Raw genomic sequence first — 20,376 nt, forward strand, 5'->3', positions numbered from 1 at the left:
CTATTGTAGGTGCTGGGATGCTCCCTGAGGGATCATATTGGGCAAAACTGCATCTGTCTGATCACAATCTGTATTTACATGAGACCATAGCCATAGTCAGATCTGAGAACTGCTGTTACTGGACATTTGGCCCCTGCAGACAGAAGCAGGAGGCATGCCTTGGAGGGAGATTTTGCAATAAATAAGACTGACCCAGCTCCTCCCCTTTCCCACTCCCCTCGTCATTGCCTGATCCCACCCCTCAGCCAGGATATTAAAGCTCAGTGCATCCCCAGCATCCTCAGGAGCCCTCCTGCAAGGCCACAAAGATGAGCCAGCTCCGCCTCTCCACAGCCCTACTCTTCCTCCTGGTTATCCTGGTTGACAGCACCCCAGTGTATGAACACCATACCCAAGATCAAGGTAGGTCCGGACTCACCTCTCCTCTACAGGTTCTGGGGAAATGATGGTGTTATGCCCAATGTCCGAATCCCCGAGCGGGAAGAGAGAAGGCCTCCAAGACAATGCAACTGGCAGGAAGGGAAGTTTATTACTGACTCGAGCCAGGACTCTCCGCCCGCAACCAACGCAGTGGTGCGGGTCAGAGAGCCCCGAGCCCAAGCTGTTACACAGATTTATAGGGTGAGAAGCGGATTGGTTACACGTTTGCAAAGCAATTTCATTGGTCAATACTTTCGCGCGCGCGGGACTTTCCTGGGGGTTTCCGCCCCGTTCCGAATTTCCTAATTGGCAAACATCGGTGAAAGCTAATTGGTCCTAACTGGCAAACAGTGGTCATTGTTAAGCGAAAGCTACCTGATAGTAGGAAGGCCTACTCCTAATCTAAGTTGCGTTACCTCTGCTCGCCTGACAATGGAAGTCCATGGAAGGGGGAGGGCAGGTGTGAGGTGGGTGCTGCCAACCCTCTCTGGATTTCTCCTGTCACATTGGCCAGGAATTTTGTTTGTCTGGTTGGTTTTGGCAGCATTGACCTTCCTCCCTATGCGAGAATATTCTCTAGTTACAGGGTTACTTTCTCATTACGGTGTGTGGGCTTCTCATCATGGTGGTTTCTCTTGTTGCAGATCAGGGGCTCTAGGCATCTGGGCTCAGTAGTTGCAGTTCACCTGCTTAGTTGCCCCCAAGGCATGTGGAATCTTCCCAAATCAGGAATCAAACTCATGTCCCCTGAATTGGTAGACCAATTCTTATCTCTTGGACCACCAGGGAAGTCTGAATTTGCAAACTTTTATCTCCATTGACATCGCAAGTCTCATGAGGATATATATTAAAATTTTATATTAAATATGCATATATACCACCCAAGTCTACCAGATCAGGGACCCCATTTCTAAGACTATATTCCTTGTCCCTGCCTTGTCCCTGAACCTCACTGTAGTGTAGTATTAAAAAGCTGCATAATTTATCCTTCTCTTGGTTAATGGTCCAGGTCTCCTAAAACTCTTGGAATTTACTGACTTTATAGGCAGGGTAAAAAATGTGACTCAAGGTAACCTCAAGATGCAGCTGATCTCCAAGAAACCTCAAATATCCATTTTGAGGTTACAGTTTTCACCACCTCTCTCATGCTAGCACCTCTGAGCACAGGGGAGGGAACCGAGAGTGACATCAATTACCAACGGCAGATGATCCAACCAATACACCTGTTTAATGAACCCTAGAAAGAAATACGTAAATACTGGTCTCAGAGGGCTTGTGGATTAGTGAATACAGGTAGATGACATGAGGGTGCTCTGCTCACTAGGGCACAGAGTCTGGGCACACCGCCCTCCCTCTTTGCCATATACATTTCCTCCATTCTACTTGTTTGAGTTATATTTTGTATATTAATTTTGGGATAGTTAGCAAGGCACTTTCCAAAATTTAGCAGGCAGTTCTATGGCGCTGTTGAATTTGAAAGTGAGGTCATGGATACCCCGATTTTACCTATTTGATCACAAGCATGAGTGACTCTGAACCTCTTGGCTGGCATCTGAACTGAGGATGGTCTTGAGCCCTCAACCTGCAGAATCTGCAGTAACTCCACAGATTTCAAATCAGAAGTAACTGATTTGCTGGACACCCAGTGGGTGTTTGGGAAACTGGTTGCTGTAGGTTAAGATACCACATATTTGTTGTCAGAGAAAAACCCCGATTCACTGTGATTTGGGGATTCAGGTGACGTTCTGAAAGCAGGAGTAATGAAAGTAGGACATTGCACCCAGAAACTCTTTTCGGTTATCTGAATTTTCAAAATTCCTAGTAGAATCAGGTAGCGTATCAAATGGGTTGCAACATGATAGTATCTTGTTCTGGCCTTACCACCCACATACCATGTGGGTAAGTCATCTGCAATTTTCTCATTTGAAGAGGGGTACATGTTGTATGGGGTTTTGAACAGATTACCAGTTATGAATATAAAGAGCTGATTCACATTTCATGGTGAATTTTGTGCATTTTCCACCAAGATGTGTTCATCTGGTGGAATCTCTACCTACTTGCTCTGGGCAAGAACGATATTTAGGTTCAAATAATGATTATTCCTCTATTATGAAAAACAACCAGAAGGCCTGGTGAATAAGCACAGCCACTGCATAGAAAACAAGAAACACAGCCCTGTGTCGGTTTGCCCCTAGGACCAAGGCTGATACAATGTTAGTAAAGTCTCCAGGACCTTGCCTTTGTCCTCTTTTGACTATTATTTCATTATACATATTTGTCCTATCCCTTGTTCACTTCTATTATTTTATTATGCATATCTGATCCTTATCCTAGTACATGGACCAGGCCTCCTGAAACTCCTGGAATTTACTGTCTTTCATAGGTCTGGAGACAAGCCATAGACGGAGACTTGAGAAGCGTTCACTAATAGATTTGGTTTCAGTTTTCATCGATGCTGTGGCTACAGGTTTGAACTTTTTGAACCTCTGGGGAGAGGAGAGGGCACTGAGATTGAGAACAGTCACCACTGGCCAATGATTCAGTCACTATATCTGTTTAGTGAAACCTCAATACAAATCCATGAATATGGGCATTCAGGGAGCTTTTTGGGGGGCAACACACGGTGGTGATTTGAGGGCCCTGTGTTCTCTAGGGCGTGGAGACTCCCCACACCTACATTTCCACTTTGCCTTGCACATCTCACTCATTTTGCTGTGCCTAGATTTATCCTTTATAATAATGTGAGAACTGTATTTGAGTGGTCTTCCTGAATTTGGTCATCAGATTTACTGAGTTATTGAACATGGAGTGGGGTAATGAAACTTCTGTGTTTTAGATACTTTATCAAATCACTACCACTTCGCTGTCATCTGGACTGAGGAAAGTTTTGAGCCCTCAACATGCAGAATCTGTGCTAACTCCTTCAGTTCATATCAGAAGTAAATTGACTTGTTGTACACTTAGTGGGTGTTTGGGGTATTGGATTTCTTTCTGGAGACACCACATATTTGGTGTCAGAGTAACCCAGACTCACTCTCCCTGTGCTTTGGGAGTTGGTAAGAGTCTTGGGAAGGGGAGTAATGAAAATAGCACACTGCACCCAGAAACTCTCACAAATTATTGATATTTTCAGAGTTCCTGGCAGAATAGCGTAGTATATCAAATGAGTTGAGACAGGGAAATTTCTTGTCCCAACCCTGCCACCCATATGCTGTGTATTCTGGGACAAGTCATCTACAGTTTCCTCATCTGAATAGCAGGTACGTGCTACATGGATTCTTTGACCATATTACCAGACATAAATATAAAGAGTTTATTTGCATGCCATAGCCAATTTGGTCATTTTCCACCACAATATGTACATTTGAAAAAATTCCTCTACCTACTTCCCTGGGACCAGAAAGTATATTTATGTGTCAAATAAGGATTATCCCTCTATTATAAAAATTAATCAGAAAGACCTGGGACCCCTGAGCAGAGTAACTGCAGGGAGAGCATGAAACAGCCCTTGCGTAACTGGTTCATGAGACCAATGTTGATACAATATTAGCAAAATCTCCAGGCCTTTTCCCTTGTCCACTTTTGACTATCATTTCATATCCATGTTTGATCCTTTCCTGATTCATGATCCAAGACTCCTGAAAATGTTGCAATTTTTGTCTTTTATAGTTGCCAAGCTTTTTAAAGGAATGGGATTCAATGAAATAAAAGGATTGGCTCAAACAATGAGTAAAGGTTTGAACTTTCTTTACTTGTGGGGATAAGGGAGGGCACTGAGATTGAGATTGGTCACCATTGGCCAATGATTTAATAAATATGTCTATTTAGTGAAACCTCAATAAAAAATCCTTCAATATACCCGTGGCGGATTCATGTCAATGTATGGCAAAACCAATACAATACTGTAAAGTAATTAGCCTCCAATTAAAATAAATAAATTTATATTAAAAAATAAATAAAATAAAAATATATAACATAAACAAAAAAACGAAACAAAACAAAGATCCATCAATATAGGCTCAGAGAGCTTATGAGGTAGAAGCCAATGGTGGTGATGTGAGGTTGTTGTGCTCACCAGGTCGTGGAGGCTCCGCCCACCTCCATTCCTCCTTTGCCCTAAACATCTCCTCCATTTCATGGTTCCTGAGTTTTATCCCGTACATTAACCTTAGAACAGTAAGAGTCTTCCTGAGTTCGTTCGCCTGTTCTATTGTTATTGAGCATTGAGGTGAGGTCAGGGAAACTCCCACTTTTAGTCACTTGGTCAAGAGCATGAGTGACTTGAGAACATACGGCTGACATCTGAAGTCAGGACAATATTGATGCCCCAACCTGTGGCGTCAGCACTAACTCCACAGATACGGTATCAAAAGTCAGGTGACTGTGGTTCACCCATTGGGTATTGGGAATCAGATGGTGTTTGTGGAGAAACCACGTATTTCTTGTAAGGAAGAAACAGACTCACCCTCCCCTGTGATTTGACGGCTCACATGAGGCTTGGGGAGAGGTGAGTAGTGAAAGTGGGACACTACTCCCAGAAACTCTTACCAGTTATCTGTATTTTCAAGTTCCTAGCAAATCAGTAGCGTTATCAAATGGGTTGTAACCTGTCAGTGTCTTGTCCTGATGAGTCCACACACATGCTTGTGTGCTGGGGCAAGTCATTTGCAGTTTCCTCATCTGAACAGGGAAAACATGTTACATGAGTTCTTTGAACAGATGACGAGTCATGAATACAAAGTTTATTCACTTTCGATGGCCAGATTTTTCCATTTTCCACCACAATATGTTGATCTGAAAAGCACTTCTCTACCTACTTGCTTTGGACAAATAAAAAATTCACTTATCAAGCAATGATATTCCTCTATTATTAAAAACTAATTAAAAAATGTGGAACCACAGAGGAAAGCAACTTCAGGGAGAGCAAGAAACAGCCCTTGTGTAGTGGGCTGTGGGACCAAAGCTGGTACAATATTACAAAAGTCTCCAGGCCCTTTCCCTTGTCCTTTTTTGACTGTTATTTTCTTATCCATGTTGATCCTTTCCCTGTTTCATGGACCAGGCCTCCTGGAAACTCTTGTAATTTACTCTCTTTCATAGGTCAGATGATGATTTCTGGAAGGCAACTGGAGAACCATACAGTAGAGGTGTTCCCAACACAAGTGCTCAAAGAAGAGAATAAAGGTTTGTAGTTTCTGCACCTCTGGGGAAAGGAAAGTTCACTGAGAGTGACAGCAATCGCCAATGGCTAATGATCCAACCACTATGCCTGTTTAGTGAAATCTAGAAAGAAATACATAAATGCTGGGGTCAGGAAGATTGTGGGTTGGTGAATACTGGAAGATAATGGAAGGGTGTCCTGCTTACTAGGGAACAGAGGCTGGGCACACATCCACCCCCACTTATCCTACACATCTCCTCCACTTTACTGCCTTGAATTATATTTTGTATATCAATCTGGGAAGAGTAAGCAAGGTTTTCCTAAGTTTAGCTGCAGATTCTATTTAGTTGTTGAATTTGAAGGTGGGACGTGGATTCCCCGATTTTAGCCATTTGGTCACAAGCATGAGTGACTCGGGACCTCGTGGCTAGCATCTGAACTGAGGACAGTCTTGAGCCCGTAACCTGCAGAATCTGCAGTAACTCCACGAATTTCAAATCAGAAGTAAATGGACTAGCTGGACACCCAATGGGTGTTTGGGAAATTGGTTTGTGTTTGTAGGGACAGCACATATTTGTTGTCTGGGAAAAACCCAGACTCATTCTCCCTTGTGATTCAGGGGCTCAGAGATGCTCTAAAAAGGGGGAGCAATGACAGTAGGACATTGCATCCAGAAACTGTTCTCAGTTATCTATTTTTCCAGATTTCCTGGCAGAATCAGGTAGTGTATCAGATGAGTTGTAATTTGAGAGTATCTTGTCCTGGCCCTGCCACTCACATGCCATGTCCTGGGGCAAGACGTCTGCAGTTTTCTCATCTGAACAGGGGATGCATGTTACATGGGTTTTTGAAGAGATTACCAGTCATGAATGTAAAGATTTGAATCACATTTCATGGTGAATTTTGGGCATTTTCCACCAAGAAGTTTAATCTGGAAACAATTTCTCTACCTACTTGTTTTGAGTAAAAAAGTATATTTAGGTGCCATATAATGATTATTAATACTTCCCAGGTGGCATTAGTGGTAAAGAACACACCTGCCAATGCGGGAGACCTGGGTTCAATCCCTGGGTCAGGAAGATCCCCTGGAGAAGGGCACGGAAACCCACTCCAGCATTCTTGCCTGGAGAATCCCATGGATAGGGGAGCCTGGTAGGCTACAGTCCACGGGGTCGCAAAGAGTAGGAAATGGCTGAGTGAATTCACTTTCAGTTTTCACTTTTCTGGGCTCATGAGGGTCTTCCAAACTCATCAACTTCACATGCCAAAAGACACTTTTATTGTTTTCATCACATCACAAATACTAAGATTTTTAGGAACAGTGTCAGGAAAAAGATGAAAAAACAAATACGTACATTTCTTCTTACAATCACAGTATCAATAGTATCAATATTCAATTTATAGAATCCCTGTGAGGTAACCAAAGTAAACACAGAGGTATGTTTTCTTCATGCCTTTTTCCATTGTAGCACAATCCCTTCAAAATTTTTATTAGTGATTAATTTTATTAATGATTTTATTAAAATTTTATTAATAACCATACAGATAAGTGCAGAGAATATTAATAGTATTATAAAACTCAGGCATCCAGACCCAGTAATTATTGACACGTAAGGAATATTTCTTACCTGTGACCTGTTTATGTTGTAGAGTTGTGGGGTTTTTTTTTGTTTTTTTTTTTTTAGCATTTCTGTATTTATTGGGGTGAGTTAGTTAGTGGCAGACCCCAGGTTCAGTAGTTATGGCATACCAACTTAGTGCCTACAGTATTTGGGGTTTAATTTTCTGACAATGGATTGAACCCAGAATTCCTTTCTTGGAAGGCAGATTCTCAACCACTGGACCACCAGGGAAGCCTTATAGAAGTTTTAAGGCTAATCAAAGGCATTATCCCAATTTTGCTTGGTACTTCATGAGAAAGTATACATTTGTACATGAATACTGTATCCAGGAGATGGTGAAAGATAGGGAAGCCTGGCTGCAGTCCATGGGGCCGCAAAGAGTCCAACACAACTGAGCGAATGAACAACTACAACTGTATCATGTCACGCTTAGCAACAGTCATAATTATGTTCCAGAAAGAGGTTTTCAAATGGGCTTTTCAATTTGACCATCCCCCACAACCCTAACATTCTCTATTCCAAACAAACTGGTGGTTCTAGTTGTTGACCTCTTAAAGAGCTGTGATGACCATCCTCATAACTGATGATTCCCCTCTCATTCCAGCAGATTCTAAGCCTGCCTTCTGCCTGGAGCCTAAATTAACAGGTCACGGCAAGGCCTCGAGGCCCAGGTACTTCTACAATGCTGAGACTGGTCACTGTGAGCCGTTTACATATGGCGACCTCGGAGGGAACAAAAACAACTTTGTAACAGAAGAGGAGTGCATGAAGACCTGCGGTCAAGAGGCAGGGTCCCTGTGGTAAGACAGGGGGTAGGGCACCGTGGGAGGGGAAGGGCTGGGGAAAGAGGTGGAGCTCAGGGGGCCACACGCCATTCACCCTGCACAGTGTCCTCCTCCTCGCTGCTGCCAGGAGGGGAGGCTGCAGTGTCCTGTGAAACCCACAGTGAGTGAGTTCTCCAGGGAGAGAATGGCAGAAGGTCAACCCCAGATGCCTCTTTGTGGTCATCTCAGCCTGATCACATGCTCCCCTTTCTCAGTTGGGAACACTGACTCAGCCACCCTTCAGGGCAGGTCTGCAGTGCTCCTGAGCACCCCACCCAGGCTTGGAAAATTCACTTCCATCTTGTTCGTGATTCGGGTCGTGGGACCATAGTTCCATATTTTTTGGAAAGTATAGTATCTGTCAAGATGACAGGCTTCCACGTCTGGGCCTACAGTGCTGGCACTCAGCAAGTTCTTTTTTTCTGTTTTTTTTTTTTGCAGAGAACATGCAAAAAGGTCCCCAGGAACCCTGAAGTCTGAGGAGGACCCCTGCAGGGCTGGGTTTTGGCTGCTTCTGAAACTGCTCAGTCTCCTCGCAGTTCTCTCCTCTACCCTCATCAGCCAGACCTGTCCATTTCATTTCCTCCATGGGTCTACATGTCTTAATTCTGTCTCATCCAGTTGGCTGTCAGCACCATGAGAACATGTCTTCCCTTTATCCCTAGCACTTAGCATGGTTCCTGGCTAAGGAGACAGTTCATAATTATTTGAGGAAGGAAGGAAGGGATGCAGAAACACATTTCCCATGACCAGAGTAACTACAGAGCCAGCGGTTTTATGACAGGATTTTTGTTTTAACGCCCCTCCTCACAGCATCCTCACCTTCAACCCCCTCCCCACCATCATTGCTCTCCTTGTGCGTGGCCAATGTGGAATTTCCAGCCTCCAGTTTTCAGCATCAGTCATGAAAGAAGAGTTTGGGATAAAGAAGCTCCTTGACCCCACAATGCTGCTGCATTTTCTTTTCTGTGGCTTCATCCACTGTGGCTTATATTTCAATAAATGCATATTCAAAATTAAACTGACTGGAGTTTGCAACTACAAACCTTAACCAATAGAGTCCATGGAAATGGTGGTCCTTCTCACTGTTCTGCAGAGTAGTGGGCACCTCCTGTTTCCCAGTCCACAGACTGTGCACTACTGGGTATAGGAAGCAAATCCATCATAGAATCATCGACCTCTCGTAGGCCCCCCAAGCTACACAAAACCTGGGAGACAAACACCTCTACATGACAGCTTTTATTCCTTTCTTCTAAGTTCAGTCAAATTTGGGGGCAAGTTGTCCTACGGGGCTCCCAGAAGAAGAATGGGCTTTAGGCTCTATTGTCCACTTTTCTAAGGAATCCGATACCCCGAGGTGACTTGTGGGGAGGAGGCTTCTTAGTTCAGTTAAAGAAGAGCAACTACCCTTTAGTGCCCCAGGCTCTGCGTTAGCTGCATTTTGACTGCATTATTCTATTAACCATCCTAAGAGTTCTTCAAGAGAGGAAATGGAGGCATAGCGATGCCACTTAGCTGCTGCATTCGTTTCCTAACATGGCAACTTCCCACGCTCAAGTAGAGGCACGTTGATGATGTTTTTCTTCTCTGTGTCAGAGAAGATGTAGGACTGAGGCACTTTGGGAAAACAGAGTATCTGTTTCATGACAGATGAGTAAAGTGAGCCATGGAGACCACAATAGGCACAGTATCGCAGTAAACAAGAACACAGATGGTGCTGATGCTATTACTCCCATGTAGTCTTGGGCAAATTTCTCAGCATCTCTGAGCTCTCTTTTCTTTAGTTATAAATAAGGATATAAGGATAACAATCTTACTTGCTAATATTTCTAGCCAGAGACCAGTAGAAACACCCCATTCCTAGTTTAACGCCCGTTCCTTGTTGAACTCCATTGGGTTTATTACTCACAGCAGCAAGGAACAGGAATCATCTTGGAACAATATGCTGTCTCATTAAGACAACGTTAGAAAGAACCTACAGGATGTGGGCTATGTTAGGTGATTTGGGGGAGGGTTTCAGGAATTTGGCTTTGCTCTGAATGTCGGAAATGCTCCCAAAACTGTGTCGCAGGAATAGAACAGACAATCAAAAATGGCTCGGCAAGGTAGTCTTGACTTCTACAGAAGAGCACGCTACAGAGGAAGGTCTGGGAGCTAGCACACAGAGCTGGAAGTCCCTTCAGTTTTTATTCCTAAAACACAGGTTCCCTCCTCCGACTCCTCATAGGCTGAGAGTCACAGAATTACAATCTTTCTCGATGTTGCCTAAATTTTTGATTGGACGACTTATAGTAACTATTTCCCTCACCCTTTCAGTTCTTTGCGCATGTCCAGGCTAAAGCCCGCAAAATTAGTGTGCCAGGACAAAGCCTGCGGAATTAGCCCACCAAAACGTTCTTGTGAGGATGGAGAATCAGGAAGTGAAAAGAACAAAGGATTGCCAACTAGCCACCATTTTAGGCTATATACCTTTCTGTTCAACTATTCTAAGAATGAATCGCTTCTTTATTTCTTATAAATTCTCCTTTGATAGGAAAAATCATATCTTTCTTACATGGATGAAGGCTGTGAAGAAGTGGGACAGATCTCTAAATGGGTATCTTGATTTTAACTCTAATAAGGGGAGACTAGATAGAGGTGAGAGCTGTACTTGATCAAGAAGTAGCAATCATTCAAGATAGGAAGGTGCTTGGTCATACTGGTGCTTTGTGTAATTTAGCTCCTTTTGTCAGTACTCAAACATGGTAATCGAAAATCCTATTTTAGTCTAGATCTTTCACAAACACAGAATGGCCTCATCTGGTGTTGAAATTTTGTGAAATATTTATGTTGAGCAGAAGAACATAGGACCATTGTGGTACCAGCTCAGGTCTTGACACTCAGAGGTTGCTTTTATCTTTCTCTATCAATCTCATAATGTCTGATAAGAATAAAAAAGTTGTATTTGTTAAATTCTTTGTCCACATCCTGGCAGAATAACCATTTAATGACTGTCAGAGTTGATAGAAGTAATGGTAATACTATAAATATATGATAATTTTTATTAATAGCTATTAGTTCATAGCAGCATCATGAAATGACTTGGTATTAATGACAGATTAGCTTCAGTAACTCGCTATGTTGTTGTGTGATCTTGGGCAAGTCACTTCACCTCTCTGAGTCATAGATTCTTTCTTTGTGAAATAGAATGATGGCGTTTGTCTTAAGCACTAAGCAGGCTTGGGTACTTTTGAGAACCATGTTGACTTCACTGCTAAAGTGCAAACCCCTGGACTGTAGCCCTCCAGGCTCCTCTGCCCGTGGAATTTTCCAGGCAACAATACTGGAGTGGGTTGCCATTTCTGTCTCCAGGGGATCTTCCTGATTTCTGTCTTGAGTTTTAAAAGGCTTTGAGGCTAAGAAAGCCTTGAAAACCCTCACCTCTGAGATTGGCCCTGTGCGGTCAGAGAGAGGGGATGGGGTGGGGGTGGGTTGAGATGAGGGGAAGCAGCCGGTCCCGCCTTACTGTCCCCTCCTGATGCCCAGCTTCTGAGTCTCCCACAGCTCGAGCTATTTCGTGAGGCTCTATTTGGAGTCCCTGCTGGTAAGCCTGCCCACGCCGGATTTCAGCATAGCCTACAACGTCATCTGCCTCACATGCACGGTGGTGGTCTTGTGCCATGGCTCTTCCTACAACCTATTCTCCCACACCTTCCACATCAAACAGCCGAGAAAGGTGGCCTGACCAAGTGGCTGGCCAACCTCATCTGACAAACCTGAAGCATCTCCCCTCCCCCTATCCCCGAGACTTAGAGCTGTGTTGTTCAGGACAGTAGTCATGAGTCTGACATGACATTTGAATTTAAATTAATTTAAACTGAAAGTGCATTTCCTCAGGTGTACTCGCCACATTTCAAGTGCTCAGTAGCCATACGTGATTAGTGGCTACTGTACTGGGCATCATGGGGACAAATGTTCCCACCACTGCAGAAAGTTCTGTTGGACAGCACTGGCCTGGGTAAGAGGATTTGTTAAAATATTTGTACCACTGTGTGGTAGGTGGAGATTACTGGTTGTGGAATAAAAAGTATCTAATTCCTTGATTCTTTATCTCCTGTCCTTGAGGCCTGGGGAGAGTTGGGGCCTAGGGAGAGTTTGGCAGGTACCTGAACTGGATCTCCTACCTGATCCCCTCCCCCACCAAAAAAACAGCCAACCAATCAACCAAAGGTCCCTGCTTCCTCCCACCCCTGCCAGAAATTCCTTCTCATCTCCTGCTTCCCTCCTCCCCCAGCATCCTCCTCTGACTGGTTCCCAGAACTCCCTGGGTTTGACAGGGAGTGTTTATGTCAACATCTCCACGGCCATGAAAATGAATCATCCTGTGCCTTTTAGGAGCCCCTGAGAGCCAGTCCTCTATCACCAGGGGTCGCTCTGGAGAGACGCTGGAGACACAGAAGAGCTTTGGGTGAGCATTTTCCAACCAGATGCTGCATTGCAGCCATTTGGGGCTCTTGTGAAATAATGCAGGTTCCTGGGATCCAGACCCTGTGAATTCAGTCAGTTTGGGTGGAGCCCAGCCTTCCAGTTTTTATGTTTTTATCTGACTCTTTGAGATCTTGGATTCTGGGTGGTCTTCAGACCACCCACAGGCTTTGAAACCCTTGGATTGAAGCCTGCCCCTGCCCACGTCCTAGCTATATAACCTCAGATTCCTGTGAAACAAGTTCTCTGGCAAATGTCTGCCCTGCCCCCATCTTCGTAATCTTCCTCTGACACATTTGTCACGTGTGTACATTACTTGTGGTCCGCCCCTCCCTCTCTTAGTTTTCCCATCCTAGTCTTTTTGTAAATTACCCGGCAAACAGAATGCCTTGCTCCACTAATCACCACGCTCCTCTCAACTGCCAGGTTTCCTCTATTTACAAAACCAGGTAACATGTTGCTTCCTCCAGGAAGGCTTCCTTGACACAAGGTTCTGTAGGTGTCCCTCCCCTCCCTGGACAGCTTTCCTATTCCTTAGCTCCCTGGTTGTTACTGTCCTTTAACTTCCACTAGACTAGGAGCTTCTTGGAGGCACAGGGGCTGTCCTCCACCTGAACGCGTCTGCACTCAGGACAAGTTGTCAGTGCTCAGTCAACAAATGTAATTGTAAAAAAAAAACAAAAACAAAAACAAATGTAATTGTATGAGTGGGTGTGGGCTACTGTGGCTTGGGGCCTGGTTTCTAGAGGTAGGATGAGTAAGGTGAGGGGCTCTCTAGAAACCCCACCAGTATGAGTGCAGGGTCTTTAATACAGTGCATGCGTCCAGTGTACAACTAACAGAGATGTGGCTGTTCAGGTTACCTCTGAAGGTTTTCCAAGAGCTTCAAGTGATGTGTGTGCATGTGTAGGACAAGAGGTGGCATGAGTAAGCTAGTCCAGACCATGGGCAAAAGCAACTGGATCAAGATGCTTTTACTCAAGTTTACTTCCAAGCAGTAAACACACCATATGTGACGTAAGAATGCAGGTGAGTATGGGATTTCCCAGGTGAGTATGGGACTTCTTAGCCACTGGTGGTCCAGTGGCTGAGACTCTGAGCTCCCAGTGCAAGAGACTTGCAGAGAACTAAGGTTCAATCCCTGGTCAGAGAACTAAGATCCCAGAGCAGCCAAAACAAACAACTAAATGAAATGAACCAATAAATAAATAAAAAGAATGTACATTTTGATATAGGCTACAGCATGGTTGAAACTTGAGGACAAGATGCTATGTGAAACAAGCCAGTCACAAAAGGACAAGTGCTGTACGCTTCCATGTATATGAGGTTTCTGAATTAGTTAAACTCATAGAGGCAGAAATTAGAGTGGTGGCACCCAGGGATAGCAGGTAGGGAGAAAGAGGAGTTAATTTTTAATGGGTGCAAAGTTTCAGGTTGGGAAGGTGAAGAAGTTCTGGAGGTGAGTGATGCTCATGATAGTACAACAATGTGTGTTTATGTGATGCCACTAAATGGTACACTTATAAATGGTTAAAATCGCAAATTTCATGTAGTATATGTGTTGTGTGTGCTCAGTTGTGTCTGACTCTTTTCCACCCCATGGATTTAGCCTGCCAGGTTCCTCTATCCAAGGGGTTTTCCAGGCAAGGATACATGAGTGGGTTGCCTCTTCCTCCTCCAGGGGATCTTCTGGACTCAAGGATCGAACCCACATCTCAGACCTTCATTGGCAGGTAGATTCTTTACCACTGCAACACCTGGGAAGCCACATGTTGCATATATTTTACCACAATTTTTAAAATATGTAAAAAAATTTTTCCAGTATTCCTCTGGGTGGAGAGGAGAAAACCAAGATTCCCTGAATTTGTACCCTCTCCACCCTCCTCCAGGCCATGGTTCCTGCTGGACAGGAAGAACATTCTGGCTCATCATGTAGCACTGGATAAGAAAGAGCAGCAGGCCAGGATCCAGGGACAGACATCCAAGGTCCCCAAATTTCCATTCAGTCTGGCTTCCTTGAGGACCCCCTGGTGAAAGGGGAACTGGTGTCCTTTGTCCTGTCTTCATTCTGGGAACAGAGGACAGTGAGGGCCTGGAGGGCTGGGAATGGGGTGATGTAGGTTTGATCACCCCTGTAACTGTGAGCAATTTTTGAGGACAAAATCTTCCCAGGGTCCTTGTAGGAAGGTTTCAGGCCACATCAACTTTGAACACTTTATTGACCCAGTCCCGGAGGGACATAGGATGGGTTTAAAACGGCCTTTGAGCCGAAAGAGCAGCCAAGCCAGCTTTTGGTCAATGCCTGGGAACATGCAGGTGTCATCGTCAGCAGGTCTTGTCCTTGGTCTCTGTGATGGAGATGACAGTCAGCTCCTTTCTTGGCTGGCCCGTTGGCATCCTAGAGTCAGAGCTATCAAGCTGGACTCCTTACCCAACCCCTTCAACATCCACCAGCCTGGGGGCCTCCTCACTTCTATCACGTCCCACCATGATCATTGCTACAATCACGTTCATCACCTCTGCCAACAGGATCACCCATAAAGGTTACATTTCTCTCTTCACCTCTGCCAGCCCCACTACGTTTTTTATTTATTTGGTTGCACTGAGTCTTAGGTGTGCCAAGGGCTATCTTTTAGTTGTAGCATGAGGAATCTGGTTCCCTGATCTGGGATCAAATTCAGGCCCCCCACATTGGGAGGGTGGAATCTTAGCCACTGAACCACCAGGGAAGATGCCTCACCACGTATTTTAAGAGGGCTTGCTACAATAACCAATCTTCCTTTCATCTTTACTATCCGAGTCACCATCCACCAAAGCCTTGCTGTCTACACCTCCAGCACCTTCATTATCACACCTCAGCACTCAGTGACAGGTATCTCATTCCTCTTATTCTCAGCATCACCCACTCCCATATTAACATAATCTCCTGCATCAGTGTCAGCATCCTCACACACCTTCACACCCAGCTCTCCCTTCACACCCAGCGTCCTATCACCTCCATTACTCTTCCTGTGTCTATCAGAGGGTTCACCAGGGGGTTGAAAAACCGTCAAACACACCTCTGTGGTCTCAAAATTCTTGTAATTGCCCTGACAACCACCATAAATAAAGGGCTCACACGCGTTGGATGTAGAGGTATAGAAGTATCATAACAAAGAAGCTTTGCCTGGGACTCTGACTGGGGGAAAGCTGGCACATGGCAGGGGTAGTTTGAAACAAGTCCCGGGAAGCCTCTTATTGAAGATTGTCTGCAAGGGTAAGAAAGAACAGAATGGTCACTGATGTGTCCTGTTAATGAACTGATCAACACTTTTTCCCCAGCACCTACTCTACACCAAGCACCCTTCTAGGTGTTTGCTATACTTGCCATTAGTTAAACAACCAAACAGAGAAGGTATTACTGTCCCCATTTCACAAATATAGAAACCAAGGCTTGGAGAGGTTTGGGAATCTTCCCAAAATCATAAAGCCTGTAAGTTGAGAGAGCCTTGGGGTTTAAACCGAGATCCAATTTCAAATCCCAAGTGCTGTATCCTACGGCCTCTCATAACTTGACATCAAGATGTTGGTTGGAGCTTTGTTTATAATAGGAAAAATTTCTAATTTGGAAAAAATGTAATTGTTCACCAACAGGGGATCAGCGGACCATTATGCAGTCACTAAAAAGCGTAGAGTTGATGACATACAGCAACATGGAGAGAGGCACTTACCATTTGTTGAATAAAAAATAATAAATTGCAAAATAAGACACCTGGTGTGTTCCTATGGCTATAAAATATATATATAAGCCCCTAGAATGATGACATGAAGGTTATTCCTCAGTATATTTACAGCAGTTATCTCTGGGTGGTGGAATTTCAAATGACTTTTATTTTCTAAAATTCTTTTTAGTGTCAGTTGAATGACAGTGAGCAAGTGTCAATTTTCACTACTTTTCATTATTTTCATTATTTCATATTAAATAATCTTTAATATCATGGGTAATCAGCAAATAAAGAAACTGGCCTCTTTTACTGAATCACTTGTGATTTTAACTCCTTTCACATCTGGCTCTGGTTATCAAACACAGTGATTTATCAAACATGCACACACACACACACACACACACACACACACCCTCCCTCAACCATCTGCCTTGAACACTCAGGATCTCAGTGTATCTTTTTATGGATATAGCACACAGCACTTTGAGAATGACACTTTCCCTAACAAGGACAGCATTCCTCAAACTTATAAGCACATGGTCAACTCAACTCCACCAAACCATTTTGTGAACCCGCAATGAAAGTGACCTTGACCATGCTGGATTTCCTGGGAGAAGCTTAACCTGGAATAGGGAAAAGGCATTGTAGAAAGGAACTTGAGAGCTTCTATTTAGGCAGCAAATTCTCAATCTTGGTTAGAATATTAGAACCTCTTGAGGGACTTTAAAAAAGTCCTGATGCCCAGGCTTTGTCCCAGACCCATTAAATCAGAATTTTTGAATGTGGGACCAGAGAGACCATAGGGGACTTGTGTGTGCAGCTAAGTTTGAGAAGCTGGCCTCCTGTTCAAAGCACCATCAATATTTCTTTTCTTGCTTAAGAATTCTAGGGAGTAGGATTCTGGCGAGCAGGATTGTAGGGGACCCACTTTTAAACTTCATACATTTGTGTGTAGTTTGTCTTTTTTAAACAAACATATGTCTTGCTTTTTAAGAAAAATTAAAATTTGGTGATGTCAAAGAGACATCTGGGAGGTCTGGCCCCAGATTTTTCTGAGACTGGATGCTGACCACAGGGAACGTTTTCCCATGTCTAGGTCCTTGTTTTCTCTTGAGGTGGAAGTGACCAGATAGCTGGTTGGACCCAATACTCCCCCACCAGGCTATGATCAGGGACCCTGTGTCCAGCACCTCAGCTCACCTGAGGTCTCTCCTGAGCTTGCCAAGCCCACCAGGCAGAGGGTGAGGCAAAGGGCTAGTAGGCAGCTGAGCTTCATGGTGTGAGTAGCTTCATGTTCTGGGGTGAGGCTGGGAGGCTGGAACTTATAGCTGCCGCTGAAAGAGAAGGCACCCTTTCCCCCAGAGTTAAGGGAAGTATTGTGCTTTTCATTACTTGGAAGAAGAAGCACCTTGGGCCAGAGGTGTTGGCTGCAAGAACTGGACTTCTTACCTGGAGGCAGTGCCAATGTCCTTGGATGGATTCTTCCTGGCCATTGGGCAAGTCCTCTAGGATGATGCTTCTGTACCATCTGGAATGTGTTCTCCAGCCTCATCTACTGCAGACTTGAGTCCCTCTGACCTTGCACTAAAAAGGGATCTTTGGAGACCTCAGCTTCCCTGTCTGTAAAACAGGTGGGCTGGACCACGTTGTCCCTGAAAGCCCAGCACAGCTCTTCTCCATTCTATTATTATTGGTTCTCATCCAGAGCCTCCCAGCTAGTGTCTCAACATCCCAAGAGAGAGAACACAGCTCTTTGTTCATTGGCTTATTTATTTCACTTTGGGATAATGAGTTTATTGTTTCATATATATCATCATGGGCTTCCCAGATGGTGCTAGTGGTAAAGAACCTGTCTGCCAATGCAGTAGACATAAGAGAACTGGGTTCCATCCCTGGGTCAGGAAGATCCCCTGGAGGAGGGCATAGAAGCCCACTCCAGTATTCTTGCCTGAAAAATCCCATGGACAGAGGAGCCTGGAAGGCTATGATCCATAGGGTCTCAGAGAGTTGGACACAACTAAAGCAACTTAGCACAGCATACATCATCATATTTATTTCTAAAAGTTCAAGCTATAGTGAATATGAATAGCATATGCAAAAGACAAAATCACTCCCCCCAAAATCTACCATAGTGCTGTGCAGCAGAAATATAATGCAAGCTGTGAGACTGTCAAGACTAGCACCATGACAGGCGCCCTGAACTAAGAGTAGGCCTAAGTTTCAGTTTCTCCCTGAGGGTAGGGTAATTATCTGCCCTCAACAGGCCACCAGAGACCAGCTAATCAGTACGCACCCAGTAAACCTCCGAGAAGGTCCCCTGGAAAGTCCCGCGCGCGCAAAAGTTTGTACCAATAAAATTGCTTTGCAAACATGTAACCAATCCGCTTGCGCCCACTACCCACTACTTATGTTTGAAATCGAGCACCCTATAAATGTGCGTGGAAACTGGGGCTCGGGGCTCTCTGACTTTGCACGACTGCGTTGGTTGCAGCAGGGGCCCTGGCTCGAGTCAGCAATAAATTTCCCTTCCTTTGCGTGCTGCATTGTCATGGAGGTCTTCTCTTTTCCTGCTGGGGGATTCGGACAGCGGGCATAACACAAGCCACAAAGAGACTTTTAAATTTTCTAGTACCAGCATTTTTGGGGGGCTGTGCTGCACATGGAATTACTTCGTTCCTCATCCAATGATCTACTCCTGGGCCTCCAGGGCAGTGAAAGCACTGAGTCTTAACCACTGGACTGACAGGAAATTCCCAGCATCTTTTTTTTTTTTTTTTTAGTAGCAATATTTTAAAGAGTAAAAAGATTTACATGTATTTCCCATCCCGCTCCCCCCTCCCACCTCCCTCTCTACCCAATCCCTCTGGGTCTTCCCAGTGCACCAAGTCCGAGCACTTGTCTCATGCATCCAACCTGGGTTGGTGATCTGTTTCACCCTAGAAAATATACATGTTTCGATGTAAATCCATGGCTAATTCATGTCAATGTATGACAAAAAACACTACAATATTGTAAAGTAATTAGCCTCCAACTAATAAAAATAAATGAGAAAAAAAATAAAGAGTAAAAAGAAAGAGATAAAACTAGTTTTTATAATAGTTTATTTAACCCAAGACAGAGAATGAAAATGGTTGGATGATGGTTGGATGGCATCATGTACTCAATGGACATGAGTCTGAGCAAACTTCGCGAGATGGTGAAGGACAGGGAAGCCAGACATGCTGCAGTCCATGGAGTCACAAAGAGTCAGACACTACTGAGCGACTGAAGAACAACTCAGTAAATCCAAAATAGGACAATTTCAGCATATAATCAACATGTAATAAAGAGTAATATGATTTTTATTTTTCTTTATATTGTCTGGAATCTCAGTGTATTTTGCACTTAGGGTACAGTCACATTTCCTGTGCTCAGTAATCACCTGTGGCTGATGGCTACCATGGTGGACAGTCAGATTCCACCCCGTGAAGTCAGTGTCTTTACAAGGTATCCTCATAAACATTTTGTTAGGTAGAAAAAGCAATTCTACAAACACAAATGGTTTATAGGTATTATTGTGAGGCTGCGCCATGACAGGCAGCCTAGATTAGGAGTAGGCCTGGTTTTCTAGGGTAACATGATTATCAGGCCACCTGGAGCCAGCCAATCAACATACGCCTAGCAAGAAAAAGGGAACCTATCAGGGGAAAGCTGAAAAGCCCACGAACGCCCAAGTTTGAACAAAAGCCCGTGAAAGTTTGTACCAATAAAATTGCTTTGCAAACATGTAACCAATCCGCTTAAGCCAGCTACTAACCGCTTATGCATACCTTACAAATTTGGGTAACCGCCTCTGCTCAGGGCTTTTCTGACCCTGCACCACTGCGTTGGTTGCGGCAGTAAGCCCCGACTCGAGTCAGCAATAAACTTCCCTTTTTTTGCAAGTTGCGTTGTCTTGGAAGCCTTCTCTCTTCCCGCTCGGGGATTCGGACATCGGGCATAACAATTATTTTCCCTTAGTTTTTGCATATTGCCTTTATACTCGAAGGGCAATTTTTAAAAATTTTTTATCTTGTTTGGGTTATAGCTGATTAACAAACAAAGTTGTAATAGTCACAGATGAACAGTGAAGGGACTCAGCCATACGTGAACATATATCCATTTTCTCCCTAACTCCCCCTTCCAGCCAGGTTGTTCACGGA

At 44.2% G+C, this 20,376-nt stretch overlaps 1 protein-coding gene and 1 long non-coding RNA gene across 2 annotated transcripts; one reads left to right on the forward strand and one right to left on the reverse strand.

Annotated features, from left to right (window-relative positions):
• The first annotated feature begins 308 nt into the window (after positions 1 to 308).
• Positions 309 to 8,578, forward strand: LOC122447830 (trophoblast Kunitz domain protein 1-like). The gene is made up of 6 exons (XM_043478464.1): positions 309 to 402; positions 2,804 to 2,887; positions 4,090 to 4,149; positions 5,521 to 5,604; positions 7,808 to 8,003; positions 8,469 to 8,578. Coding segments are annotated over exons 1-6 (519 nt in total). The 3' UTR covers positions 8,470 to 8,578.
• A 4,173-nt stretch (positions 8,579 to 12,751) lies between these two features.
• Positions 12,752 to 19,979, reverse strand: LOC122447831. The gene is made up of 3 exons (XR_006271393.1): positions 19,828 to 19,979; positions 17,354 to 17,357; positions 12,752 to 12,763 (listed from the first exon to the last, which is right to left on the reverse strand). It is a non-coding gene; the product is annotated as an uncharacterized LOC122447831 (long non-coding RNA).
• Positions 19,980 to 20,376: the final 397 nt, after the last annotated feature.

The sequence above is a fragment of the Cervus canadensis genome, chromosome 10 (genome assembly GCF_019320065.1).
Source record: "Cervus canadensis isolate Bull #8, Minnesota chromosome 10, ASM1932006v1, whole genome shotgun sequence".
NCBI classification, from domain to species: Eukaryota; Metazoa; Chordata; class Mammalia; order Artiodactyla; family Cervidae; genus Cervus; species Cervus canadensis.

Excerpts from the sequence above, each read along its gene's own strand:
- LOC122447830 (XM_043478464.1), top strand. The coding sequence starts at position 309 with ATGAGCCAGCTCCGCCTCTCCACAGCCCTACTCTTCCTCCTGGTTATC. Across the intron at positions 403-2,803 it reads ACACCATACCCAAGATCAAG|GTCTGGAGACAAGCCATAGA; the intron begins GTAGGTCCGGAC and ends TGTCTTTCATAG. Across the intron at positions 5,605-7,807 it reads GCTCAAAGAAGAGAATAAAG|CAGATTCTAAGCCTGCCTTC; the intron begins GTTTGTAGTTTC and ends CTCTCATTCCAG.